Source organism: Battus philenor, unplaced genomic scaffold, assembly GCF_028537555.1.
Source record: "Battus philenor isolate CCGP_79_NKW_IND1 unplaced genomic scaffold, ilBatPhil1.0.hap1 SCAF_15, whole genome shotgun sequence".
Classification (NCBI taxonomy): Eukaryota; Metazoa; Arthropoda; class Insecta; order Lepidoptera; family Papilionidae; genus Battus; species Battus philenor.
The window spans coordinates 10,132,682-10,147,407 of NW_027181677.1; the positions used below are offsets into that span (position 1 = coordinate 10,132,682).

The 14,726-nt window shown below is 31.3% G+C and overlaps 1 protein-coding gene and 1 long non-coding RNA gene across 2 annotated transcripts in view; one reads left to right on the forward strand and one right to left on the reverse strand.

Annotated features, from left to right (window-relative positions):
* Window positions 1–4,584, reverse strand: part of Reck (Reversion-inducing-cysteine-rich protein with kazal motifs) — a 64,220-nt gene extending 59,636 nt beyond the window's left edge. Inside the window, exon 1 of the mRNA XM_068761568.1 lies at window positions 4,233–4,584. Within this exon, the coding sequence (XP_068617669.1) occupies window positions 4,233–4,281 (49 nt within the window). The 5' untranslated portion in view covers window positions 4,282–4,584. The remainder of the gene's footprint in view (window positions 1–4,232) is intronic.
* A 6,216-nt stretch (window positions 4,585–10,800) lies between these two features.
* LOC137918609 (uncharacterized) lies at window positions 10,801–12,134 on the forward strand. The gene is made up of 3 exons (XR_011106703.1): window positions 10,801–10,914; window positions 11,723–11,889; window positions 11,974–12,134. It is a non-coding gene; the product is annotated as an uncharacterized lncRNA (long non-coding RNA).
* The last annotated feature ends 2,592 nt before the right edge of the window (window positions 12,135–14,726 follow it).

The following is a 14,726-nucleotide window of genomic DNA, read 5'->3' on the forward strand; positions in this document are numbered from 1 at the left end:
AGACCTCTATATTTAAAGACAAAAACGAAAAAGAGGAATAAGGAAAGAACGGAATTTTTTTAATATAATTTCAACTGGCACGTTGTTCAGGAGAGCTATATTCCAAATTTAAATTCAAAATATCATAGGCATTTATACACACATTTTAATCGTCAAGAAAAGAAAAAACTCAACAGATGCTCTTTTTAAAAGAAATGTATACATCAAAACATTATTTCCATCAAAATTTAAAAAAAAGGGACATACAATAATAATATGTACAAGAAATATTATATATTTTAATGTTTATATAAAAATTTAGCTAAGTTTGATGTATATAATGTATACATCAACTAATTTTTGAAATTTAGATTAATTTTTGAATTTTATAATGAGATTTATTTACAAACATATATAATGTTTTATTCTAGGTTTAAAACTAAAATAAGGGAAAAGCATGATATCTCTCGAAGAAATGAAAATATACTTTTCAAATTTAACAAACAATTACAAAAGAATATAACATTTAAAATTAGGTACCAAAAGAAAAAAAGAAAACCATTATTCCACAGATAATAATTAAATTTCAGTTGCAGTTTCATGTTCCGGTCCGGCGGGACACTCGGTTTCCACTCACCTGCCTGCCGCAAGACCAGCATTTTATAACAAATGGCACTTGTCACATATTAATAATTGAAATTTTCTGTAACATATATTTATTTTACAAAGACCTAAAATATAGTTACTGCCAACTTAAAAGCGTTTTTAGGATCAAGTAAATAAAATCGTCTATCGCATTTACCAACACCTCTTTGATATAAATGAATTTTTTTTTGTAACAGACGAATAAAATGGTCGATAATGACAAATCGTCGATATGGAGCAAATATTCGGTTCAATTCGTATGACGTTCCTGTCGGAAAACACTGACAGAGACGATTGAAGGATGTCGCATTCATCGGAAGATGTTGTAAGTCTACGTTACATGTATACAGAAAATAACTATTGATTGAGTTTTAAGAAAAACAGATTAATTTTATTTAAATTTTGATTCTTATTTATTTTTCAGGCATACGAAGATGAAACGAATTATTGTAATTTACTAATCATTCTAATAGTTGTTATAGAGTCAACGAGAACTGTGCGCATGATCTATATATAATATGGAATTAAGAGACTCTCTTTAAGAGAAATTTCGTGAAAAAATAACACGACAGCCACAATATTCAATATGTGAATTACAATCTGGTCTATGTGCCTAAGAATATTAATAAATAAAGTACCAAAAGCGATGTATATAAGATTATCATAAGCATTAAAAATAACCTTGATTATTTTTTTTCTAGGGTTTATTGTAATTGGTAACCCTTACGTAGGCAACCGTGTACAGTATTACAATCTCTGGATTATAATTTAAAAAAAAGAAATTTATTAAAAAAATATTTTATAATTTAAGAGAATTTTTAAGTGATAATAATAGCTTTGGATAATAATTTTTCCTTACTGTAAAAAGGATGTTGTAAAAGAGTTTACTAAGTTTCTTGAAGGCTCTTCTCAGATCTGCGAGAATTTGCATTCGTAGCTTTAATTGCTACGGTGCCATTAAGTGGAGCTCAATTTGATTCTAGTTTCTATCGAATTAGGCTCTTCTGATATTATTTTTTAATGACGTATAAAAATAGTCAAAGTAAATGATACTATGTGGATGTTATTGTAAAAAAAACATAAATTAGAGGCTTTCACCGTTTTCAGCTCTAGTAAAAAAATAATTTTACCAGGCCACTTGCAAAATTTTATAAATTAATTAAACTCGAAAATTCTACTGTCGCTTATTGATACCGAGCCTACCATCTATACGGGCGAAAAATGTTTCACCCTTGAAAAAAACAGGCGAAACTCAGCTTGAATGAAATGCTCTACTATTGTATTACGAATATTGTAAAAGAGAGCACAAAAAAACATTTGATTTTGTCGTGCGCTCTCCTCAAATCAGGGTACATTTGTAGGGAGACCTCGCCCGCAACTTTAAATTGAAAGATGCCATTAAAGAGACTTTTGTAATATATCAATATTATCAAAAGTATGGGCAAAGCGTTCTTCATTGTTCATAAATCAAATTGCGATTTGATCAAACGTTTTTAATTCAGCTGCAGCTGCATAACGCAAATGCGATACCTAAAAGCCTATTTCATCACAACCCTTAAACAATAGGCGCTCGATAACGCGGTAAAATAGGAAGCCGTTGCATTAATGACGGGAAGAGCTTTGTATTGCGATAGTGGCGCTATCAACGAAAGATGAATGACATCAATTACAAATTCATATCGCTAAATGGATTATCATTTTAATATTCTTTTTTTATGATTTTTAAAGATATATTTGTCAACGAGCCGATTAGACTGTAGATTTACTATTTTTATTTATTCAATATTTTTAATACCGTATTTACACATGTTTAATATTTTATTTTGCTTTTTAGACGCGCAGGCGAAGTTCTAAAAGGCTATAATTTAGATTTTTAGAACAATTAGTATTTTTTTATTAATAATTAAATAAAATTACTTTAAAGAGAGCATATCACTGCTAATGAGTGGATGTAATAATAAAAACAAAATATTACTTAATGCACTTTAATGTTAACTTTAATGTTTCTTTAAACTGTAATTTCAAAATCTTCATTAGTTGCGCAGATATGCATGAAAACAGAAAATGTGTCGCAGAAAAACTTTTCTTGTTTATCAAAGTAGGTAACTTTACATATGAAGCTATCCCGTCTGTGTTCCTATATCAACCAGTTGAACAGTAGTAGCCCAACGGTAGAAAACTGAGACTTGCGATCATAGGCTGTAATAAACAACACTTTGAGCACCTGCAAGCGTGGCGATTATAGTAAGCATTAAGCGTCTATGTGCTAAGACGATGTTGATATCTACCACAGAAAAGTAATTCATCAGGTTGGTAGATTTTCTAATTATATTTTTCTTTCTTTGGTCGTATAAAATATGCTTATAGCTATTTTTATACATTGAATTCGTAAGTACATTTTCAAATAATTTGTATTCCTTGTAATACTCTGCCGCATACCTTTGTTAAACTTCGGAATTCTTAAAACAAGAAAAATAAAACCTTGTGTATTGCAATGATCCATTTCTATATTTTAAAGTCGCTTCGATATACCTTTAATTAATTAATATAAAATAAATTCTTAAAATACAGACATCACAAATTTGTGAAAGTTTTTCCATTATTTTATAAACACTTGTATCAGTAAAATAATCATTTTTTTTATTTGTGCTAGCTCAGGGATAGTGGACTGAGACTTGCTATCGTAGGTCGCATGCACGATTCTCGGATTACAATTTTATGTATTTCACATTTTGTGCATTAGTTATAAACGATTGCCACTGTACACAAACAAATTTTCAGAGGATGAACAGCAGCTTCTTCTGCGTACTATAATACCACACTGCGATTATAGGATATCTCCTCGTAGATATCTTTGGGGGAGGCCTCTGCCCTTGCAGTGGGCGCTTATGAGCTAAAACAACGATGACAATTCTACTTTACCGTCTGCGTCTAACCTTGCTATTAGCAATATCATTAGCGCCGACGGCGGAGGTAGCATTTATGCAGACGTTAAAAGCAAGCTCCTTGATCATTAACAATATTTTCACATAAAATATTTCTTTTATCCTTCTACACTAAAAGTATTTTTTATAGTTATTGAAAAAATCTCTAGCATTAAATTATGCCCACTATAATACAGTAGCAATAATATGTAGATGTAATCTGTATTTTTTTTATTTACTACCTTAAAAATAATGTCATACTAGTTATTATGCATTGGTACCTTTTACTCCGTATAATATAATAGTTTGCTTTGTAAGTGTTCTTAACTGTTAAGTTCCAAAAGATTAATTAAAGATGCTGGATACAAGCCGCATCTAACAGGTCCTATTGGAAAAATTTTGGTCTGTCCAGGCATAGACTTCCTAAAACCTAACTGATGAAGAGAAAACGATTTTTTTTAAATTTATTGTAGATAAAAATCAGCGTGCAAGTAATTAAATTACTTTCATAATAGAACAGAAATAAACTTATTTAAAAACTGATAATGTCTTTAAATAAAAAATTAATAAAAAACTAAACATGTTTAGTGGAAGTAAAGGATTAACAAGAATTACAAATTGTAAAGACTAACTAACTAAACTAAATAGAAACTAACACAAAAATATTAAATGTTTCTCACATACCCGTGTCGTTGTTTTTTCCTGTATCTTCGTTATTTTTGACAGAGTACATCTCTCATGTTTTTCTCTCTTCAAAGTGTACTACTTAATACCTTATCTTTATAATGTGTACGTAATATTCCCTCTTCTCGGTAACGATAACATATACGCACAACACTAAATTAACTTTAAACACTACATTCTTAGAAAAATTAACACAAAATATTTAGGGTACATGTGAATTTTTTATATGTTAAGGTTTTTTTAAGGTAGTTAAATATTAAAGGAGATATTTATCCACTTATTGTCTCTTTCGAAATGCGTATAGCCAAACTCGCGCGCTTTTTACAGCTCTAAAAAATAACCCAACTCACAACCTTTCTCGCGCCAAATTGACGCGTTACTAAATAGACCGGCATAAATTCATTCAACTTCACGAATGGAGAAGCCATCCTCTTCTTCCGAGTGGTTTCCTGGCTTATGTTATCCTTGTCGCGCGCTTCCGCTTGATGAACCCTATTGAGCTCGTTAGTCATTAATTAATTCTGCATAAGAAAATTACTTTTAATTTAAACGGTACACAGATGTGACCGAAACAGAAGCAAGTGAAATATTGTACACGGTCAATTTGTACGTACTTCTTGGGCGGGCTATTAGAACAGCTTTAAATTTAATTAGAACCATTACCACGCTATGTATTTTTAAACCTCAATATTTTATTTCATACGAAACGAACGTTATAAAATATTTCAATTTGTTATAAATAATAAAAAAATATATGTAATTTAACTTTGGACAATTGGAACTCTAATAAAATTGAAACTTTTCGAAAACAAATTGAAATTTATGGTTTTTGAACTAAGAAGCTTTTAGAAGCGTACGAGAAACGCTCAGTTCGTATTTTTTCATTACAGATAAGTATACGGAATGAGGATGAATAGCTCAAATATCTCGCATATAAAATAAACTTAGAAAGATATTCACGTAATGAAAATTTGTTTGAACTCCTTTACTAAAACGTGAATACATAAATATAATAACCATAGCTGGGGTAACATGCTATAATTGTAACATTAGTAATGATTTCATTTGGTATTTTGGATAGTTGTTTACTGAGACGAGAGTAGATATTTATTTTCCATTACTATAAAGGTTTATGTGTCGCTACTTTGAACCTTATTGGCAAACTCATACTCGCTTAACGGGCTATGGAGAACAATATTCGGAATGTCTCTACAATATCAAATCAGAAATGAGTAGACGTAAGAGAGTAACCGACCAGCGGATTGGCAAATAGAAGTGGTAATTGACAATCGAAGCATATATCTCCAAGGACCTTAAGATTTCGGAGGGTACCTTTGTAAGCAGCTGTCATGTCAATTAAGAGTTAGAACATGAGTTTTTAACAGACGCGGTACAGCCACCTAGTGAACGCTGGAGCTTTTATGGAAGATGGATTTACAGAAAAATCGCGGCGTTACGTAATTTAATAATTTCATAAAAAAGTATTAAATTACTAAAACACGCTTGCCGGTCCGTGGTCTCCACTTCAAAACCTTAAGGCCCCAGCGGCCATTTGTTCTACGTGCTATGTGGCCTGCCTATTGTACTTTAACTCATTAATCCACTGAACTCTGTCAATTACTTTGGTCAGTTATAGATCTCCTCGTTTCTGATTTAATCTGATATGAGAAATCACGAGAATAGACCTTTTTCATGGCTTTTTGAGAGATTTATACACCTTATTATATTACTGTCGAAAAATCTTCGATAGCTAAATATATTATCGAATCAGAAAAAACAGAGTAGCCGTTTTTTATATTTTTATAATTATAAGCCTTATTGGCAAGTGCACAGTCGCCCAACGAGCCGTGGAGATTTGCCTAACGAAACTGTCTCTTAACAATCTTTACTATATCTTTCGTACCGAAAAAAAAATGGATATTAATAAAACTACACAGATTTAAATAAAAGGCCGCTGGTGCCTTAAGGTTCTAGAGTGGAGACCACGAACCGGTAAAGGCAGCGTAGGACATATGCCCACGAGATGGAAAGACGCCTTGTTGAAATCGTTGGAAGACGTTGGTTTTAAATTTTTTCAACCGGTCTTATTGGAAATCTAGGGGACTAACTATGTATATCAGAGTAGAAGAAAATGAAACTCGAAAATCTTTTTTACAAAACAGACTATTTCTGATGCAATGAGAAAGTAATAGTAGTATAATACCAATTTATCCATACATATTCAAGTAAAAATTCATATACCTAGTTTGATGACAGTATTCTATGTATGCAGATCAATGTTGACACACAAAATTGTAGCCTAACAATGTGACTAACGAACTAGCAAGCTGTATTGATTAATTATAAAAATCGACTCCGACACGGTAAACAATTTTTGATGGAAATTAAAAATATATATTTACATATTACTAATTTATGTTTCGTACTAGAGCGCTGACTATTAAAGTACTTGGTGTTTTCCAATTTAAAAGATAAATAAATTAAACGTCTTTTTAGAGAAATAAGCTTGTTTATTGATTTATTGTCTTAATCATTCATGACTTACAAAAATAAGTCGTGTTTTACATTTACTGCAGAATATTTGTAACTACCTCGGTCACTTTTGTTCATCTAGTCATCAAATTCTTGAGATGACGAAGTATTCTTTTTCGCTATTGGGTCGATTGTACTGAGCCGAAGAAAGCTCATACCGTTTGCCGGGTTCCAAAGACAGTGACAGTGACCGACCATGACCTAATGGTATCAGCAGTATAAATAATAAGTGTGGAAATTGCGACTGATCATTATTATATTATTATCCATTGAGTGAACGCTAATCAGGGACAAGAGTAGCTTTAACCTAACTTTAGTAATAAAAAACAGGTTTATTCGCTTAGTAAATAAAGAATAAAATGCATGTGGCTAGCCCTTGTTAGCGGTAATCAGGTAGCCGCTGAAAGCCCGAGCACACGCGTGGGACGTGCACTTGAATACTGTCTCATGCAGAGACTTAAGTGTCAAGGGGCGCCAGCTTTCTGTGTCGCTACAGAATTCTAATTTTTTTTAACACAACTCCATTTTAATGTTATACTATAGTAATTGTTTTCACTAAAGAGAAAAGATCTTTATTTTAGTAGAGTTAGAATCATACACTGCTATTTATACATATAATATCAAAATCATACAACAGTTAGACGTCACAAAAATGTTAAACACCATAAAATGCTCTGATTTAAAATTTTATTACTAGTTAATCATATAAAGATACTTTTACATTAAGGGCAAAACATTAGTCTATTATTATATAATATGCACATGTTAATACTTTAAAAGATGACTTCATAGCTCATTTGGCTACAAAAAAGACTTAAAAAAACATTTGCACTTATTTCTAATCATCCTCCTGTGTAAAAGGATCACTCTGAACAATTGTTACATTTTTTTAATATTGGAATACCTCGAGTCAATATCTACTGCAGATACAGATAGTGAACAATAATTAACTTTAATATTGAGTAATCTGAATATAGAAAACGCTTTTTATTAATACATTATCATTACGTTATTTATTGTTTCTCAAACCGTTAATTTTTAAATATGATGTTATTGGTTCTGTAGGGTGTGTTTATTGACAGCATATAAAGTACACATTCTCCTCTTTGAAAGTTTTACCCTTAAAAGCAATCAATCTCTATGTTTTAGTTTAAGGAATCAACGTATGTACCCTACCCATACCGCATCTACCGTCCTACCATCTCAGTGCCATATTGCATAATATTAAATATTAATAATATCAAAATAAAATTATGAAAGGGTCATTAATTTTAAATAATTATTTCTTAAACTATAATAATACGGATAGCAAACCGGGTTACGGTTTCCTGGTAAAAAAATGTATACAGGTAGGAATTTCAGTACCGTGATACACTCAAACCAATAACGGTGCACGCTGATTTTGTTAGCGGCGATGAAGGGAATCCTACCAATGCATAGAAAGCAGTTTCATGAATAAATTTACACGGCTCGCATTCGCATAAAAAGAAAAACATATATATGCTATTTATACTACTTGTATAAATAGCAATGTTTTTAGCAACGTTATATAGCAGTAAGACGACGCTTAAAATGTTTATGAAATGTATTCGCCGGAAAGAGTTAATACGAGAAAAGATTTAAATATTATTAGTTACTAATAATATGGTAAGGATGCCTGACGGAAAATTATCAGTCTGTTACTATTTATATATAATATTGTTTACAATCTGTCCATGCGAACTTTATACTGCCAGAAGTTAAGGGGGCTGTCGAAATTCAAGGGAAAAAATGAAATAATGTAACATATTTAAGAATTATCACTTACAGAAATTGTTTTATTAGAATAAAATAACTTTCATTTTTAAAATTTAATTATTATTATAACACATCCTGAAATAGGAATTTTCGGCAAAGATTAAAAAATATATTAGTCATGTGTAAAAGCATCTTTAGATTCTTTAAAAATTTTTACTTCCACTACTATTATCTGTCTCTTTCAATTATTTATAGAAATTGAAAGAGCACTATATTGAATGTTTCGGTGACTCCGTCTAAAGATCAAAATTAACATTACTAAATAATTTTGTTTAAATAAATAATAAATGTTAAGTCATGTTTATATAGCAACATAATAAATAGTTCAAACATACTGAAGTACATAACATACACATATTTATTATTTTTATCAGCTGAAAAATAAATTCCACCTTATTCACAATTAACATGCTAACTTTACAAATACGTATTCTCGGTTCGTAGGATAACATAGCAAATATGTAACGAATAGGAATAGTCATACAAAACATATCATCATTTTAACGACTTCAACGAACAAGTCTTTATTATTTATTACGCCGTAGATAATAAAGTTATGTGAGTTGTTAGTTCAAAACATTAAAAGGATCTAATATTTAAAACCATAAGCCGCCATATTGAACAAAATGTTCTCCGCCAAAATTTACGAGGACAGAGAGCCCACAATCTTGTTAGTAGCATCTGTGTTCTCTTACTCCAAACATACGTAAATGCTTACGCTTTTTGACAAATACGTTAATCAGTATGTGAAATCGATAATATTATTTTCTTTGTAATATACAATTTTCAGATTTTAAACACTTTACCATAAATATATAAATTTTATGCCCAAATAACAATGGCTTTATTTTATTTATTTATTTTCATCATCCAGTGATGGATAGGGTAATATTATTACTTAACTTAATTTAACCTTCATAAAACAAATATTTTCAATTAAAAACTATCCAATCTGTTAGCCATCGCAAAATTATGACTTCCTTATTGCAAATAAATATCGACCAAACGTCTCTTGATATTATATCCGGATACGGTGTAGTGGACAGATCTTATCACTGACCACCATTTTAATGTCCTGGTTGTTGGTAATTATATCCTGTAAAATATAAACGTTTTCCCAAAACAGAATAATTCACGACCAATTATCATATTAATAATTGTAAAATATTTCAAAAATCGCCGGAACGTTACAAATAGAATTAATAAAGCGGTATTATTCACAGACGTTATTTTTATGCAAAAATCGAGAGCGAACGCCGCATAAGCGACGTTGATGGATAGAGGCAAAGGGGCAAAGTGAAACGAGCCGCGTCCGTCGACTTGCTTCATTTCCTACGTCGCACCGAACTGACGCGACTATTTACACATCCAGAAGTAAGACACGACCTAAGAACATTCAGTTAATTCTCTTGTTCACCTCGTGTACTATGCATGTAATATCATTAAAAACTCTTATCATTTCATTGTAGTTATCCTGATTTTCATAGAAAAATCCTGAGCATAGAGCCGGCTCATTGTCCATTAGCTCGCCAACATACCGAAGTGAGAGACCACTTTTCATTGCCAGGTTTTACATATACGGCTAAGGTATATTTTCAAGTCATTACACTAACTTATACAGAATATGATTTTATATAGCTATTGCTCTCAATCATCCCAGTAATATGTAGTGGCACGAGCCGAGGCACCCCTTGGAACCTTAAGGCTTAAAATGAGTGTTAAGCTATACACCCTCTGCCCCTTCCATCTCGAACTTACGGAATCTTCAATACTACTTGAGCAACAGTTAAATTTTTTTTGTTAAATTAAAGACGTTGCTTTTACTGATTACATGATGATGAAAAATGCTGAACAAGTAAACACGTGACAGCCTTGTCGTTAAATACTATCGATTACAATCGGAATTCTCGACAGGCGCAATTATGAAACATTATCCATACACAAAAATAATATTTATATTCGAAGAACAAAAAATCCTAATTCACAGCGCTTATAGCGGGCTTTACGTTGCAACTTTTGACAAAATTAGCTGTCACAAATATTACTATATTTATCTGAGAGATAAAAACACTGTTCCATTTTTAAAAACAACTAAGATTTTAATTTTAAATGACACGATGGGTCATAACCATAGCGAAATATTGATTTTAATAATAACACATTTTATACAGTTTACAAGTGATTATATTATATGGGGTTACAAAGATTTCTTATCATTCATAGCAGTGAATGGGAAAGAATAAAAAACCAACACCGACCATGCGAAAAAGAAACTATTAATAATAATGAATATCTCAAACAAATGCATGAACAGTCACAAAAGTGGATAAAATCTTGGCCAGACACGGTGGAGGTAAAATAAAGAAACGATATGTTTTAAAATATCATCATTCACATTTCAGTCGAAGAACGTCTTCTGTCTTCTTTCCGAGAACTAGTTGGAAGCGGCGACATAGCGCGCAGGTCAGATGTCCCTTGCGGCCACAAGTTTCAGGAGGGAAGACCAGGACCAAAAAATATCTAATAGTCTGATAATAGCCAATGATCGGATACTTCTGAATCTGAAAGCTGAAGCGCCCCGTCTGACCAAACACACATCTTAGTGACTTCCAAGTCCTGAAAAATTTCAAATGTAATGACCCAAACCAAGACTTTCGATGGAGCTCTCGAACTCTATTACTATACAGAGGCCTAGGGTGTGAGCCTTCACCGTCCAATCGCCTGAAAGCTGTTGTAGCTATGAAATATGAACAGGGAAAACATTTGGCAATTTGCAAAAACACGTTAAAATAATAAAGTAAAGTTAAGATCATCGAGGCGATCTTGGGGGAGGCCTATACCTTGCAGGGGCTGATTATCGGGTGAATTGATGATGTTAATTACATCACATAATATCCGTTGTATCTAAAGATATGCTTTTGTTGCAAAGTTTCACACATTCACTGCAAGGTCCATTTTTGTGAACTTTCTGCTGGTACATTTAATCTACTCAACCTAAAACCGATCGCTTTCGAAGTTTGGGACACCACATCTGCTCAAAATTTACCTCGAGGCTTATTATTCCACATGCTGCAGGGAACAAGTCTGGTTGACTTAAATATCTCAGTGTAAAAAAATTATATACTCGTACAGTATGAAATACAGCAGACTTTTTATTACAGGGACAAGTCGAGCTTTATAACAAAAAAGAAAAACTTAATCGTAAAAAAAACCTAGCTGAAATACAAAAGTATGCTTCAAAAAAGAATAAAGATGATATCACTGTCGCACTGAAACAGGCAAGGCAAAAATTATTCGAAGATAGTTGCTATGGAAAACAACTGATAAGGTTTGAAGCAATTTTTACAGCAATGTTTATTATAACCTTTAGAAACATAAACTAAACAAAATTTCATGAAATTTTCTTTCCCAGTTGTCTTATACAATCAAAAACATTAGAAGAAAGAGACGCACAAGTTGAATTTCAAAATAAAATAAAACCTAGCATTATTTTAAAGGAAAAAGATATGGTATTGAAAGAGAAACAACAGAATGAAGATGTAATCAAAGAAGAAACGAGAATACTCCAAGAGAAAAGAGATGAGATTAGAAATATTGCGGCAATTAACAAAGCTACGTGAGTACATTTTAATAAATGTTATTACTTTACTTTATTACTTGTACTTATAAGCCTAAATGCAAATGCAAGAAGATAATGAAGATAATGCTTTCTAGATATGAAAGATTGGTTAAAAAGAAAGCACGGGATAAAATAATGGAGAAAAATAATGAAATTCAAAATATGCTTATAATCGAAAAACTTTTAAGAAACGAAAAGAACTTTGACGAAAATAACAAATCCGTGAGTATATGCACAACTATTGATTAATATTATCTGTAAAATATTTCTATTATAATACAAAATATTGTGCTGAAGGTTAAAAACAAAAGCATGTATGAAGAAAATATTGAATACAGTAAATTAAAGAATGTAATACAACAAAATAGAGTGAAAGAGCTAGAAACAAATGATCGTATTGATCAAGTGTGGCGTAATTACAATGAAAGAGTGCGTTATAAGGAAAAATTGATGCGAGAAAAGGTGATATATAATAAGCTTTATTAACTATTTTATTATAAGAGAAATAGATTAAAGAAATTTTATTGAGTATTTGAGTTCGCAAATTACCAATATATAAAGGAAATACTCTAAAATATGCACCATATTTTTCTGTTTAAAAATATAGAAAAGTATGGGACACGTTTTATTGTGGTAGAGAAAGCAATATAGTATTATTTAAGTGTCAAAATTTCACATCTTGCGTAAAAGAAATGACAGCCGAAATCTTGCCTTTAAAAAGTAAATAAATAAATCCTCCATTGGTCTGAGTGTACGTATATATAAAAAATATAAATAATATAAAAAATTATATTAAATGTAAAGTTCCACAAGATATCTTAGCCTTTTTTTTCTTAGTTTTTAATCTGTAATTAAAAGTGTATTTATCAATATTAATAAATATTATTATACGAGTAGCATGCGTGGAACCTGGTTTTTTGATATTATAATGTCAATAATGTTTGTTGTTATTATAATGAGCACATCGATAATTGTCAAATTGTTAAATTTAATATAAGAAGAGCTATTATTAAGTTTCTGGCCGGCTCTTCTCGGCAGATTTATATTTCAAGCAGGTGGTAGCTTACTACTTACGTCACGCACGACTGACAAAACGTCACATAGGTAGTGTGGGACAGGGATAATGCTCTACGAAGCCGAAATTAGCCGATTGTCTCTTTCCAAAGGTCGATGTGCAATATTTATCGGGTACTGTAAAATGTTATAAAATCGATTATTAAAAAGTAAATGTAAATGCCTACTTGAATAAAGAAATTTTGAAATTTTATGTATAAAATCGAAACCTAATGTTGGCTTTTGAATTCCTCCTTTTCTTTTTAAACAACTTATCTTAATATTAAAATTTTAATTATAAACTACCACTAAAGTATCGCTTTAAGGCTCGGAAAGAAACAAATGATTCTCATATAAAACAAATTCTTTACAAACAACTAGAAGAAATGATAAAGAAGAACGGAAACAAATACAACAAATTTGTTGAAATAGGAATGAAACGTATGGAGGAAAGGTGAGAAAATTTGTAAATAAAATTTCGTTCACTTATTGTCCGATAACGGTCAACGGATTACTTGTGCTTGTGATGTATTTGAAATTATGCTGCTAGCCAACCTGGGCTTTGTGCAGATACATCGAAATTGTGCCCGTGGAAACTTAGGTCCACGAACTAAAAAATTTAGCGCTGGAGATCGTACACACGTGGAGAACTATACCCGTGTAGGTGTTTAGTGTAGTGAATGAGGTATATTGTAAATAGGACGAAACGAGAACTACTCGGCGGTCGGAAGAGACACGGACCTCTCCGGGGTCAACGGATAACTTTAAGGTTAGCAAAAAGAACATTAAACATACTCAATGGGACCAACATGCCCTATAAGTTGTTCCGGCTTTATTAAAGAAATTATTGTTCAATCAAAGCTTAAATTATTAGTTTTGGATTTACATGTCTAAGCTGATATCGTTTCTACAGTTTATTAAAAGAAAAAAAAGAAACGAAGAAAATAAAAACTCAGGGTCAAGAGTGGAATAGTTCAAACAAAGCGAAAACAAACGACAAGAAATTAAAAGTTCCAAAAGAAACAGATCAAGTACACAGTAAGAAGTCGATAAATTCACTTTCATGTTGCCATTGTGATAGGCAAACGCTTATTTGCAACTCAAGAGACAAAACTAATAAGGCAATATTGCGAGGTAATTCTGACTAATTTTTAAGTGGTAAAATAATGTTTAACATATCAGGTAAAGAAATTGCGGTAACTAATGGTCAATGCAATGTGAGACGTAAATGTAACTTTATATTTATAAAAAAAAATTATTAAAAGTTTATTTCTTTTTATCGTTTTATGCGTTTATTATCCGAAATCCACTTCTGACGTTTTTTCCGATTAGATTTATAGCTAAGTGTAATCTAAAATAAATAAAATTTATTCATAGCTATATCCTAGCAATGAAGTGAACTTAACAAGCTCAGGAGCTGTAATAAAGTCATTAATTGAAGTAATAATTTTTTTTTTCGAATAGACTTTGATGAGCACATTCAAAACGTCAAA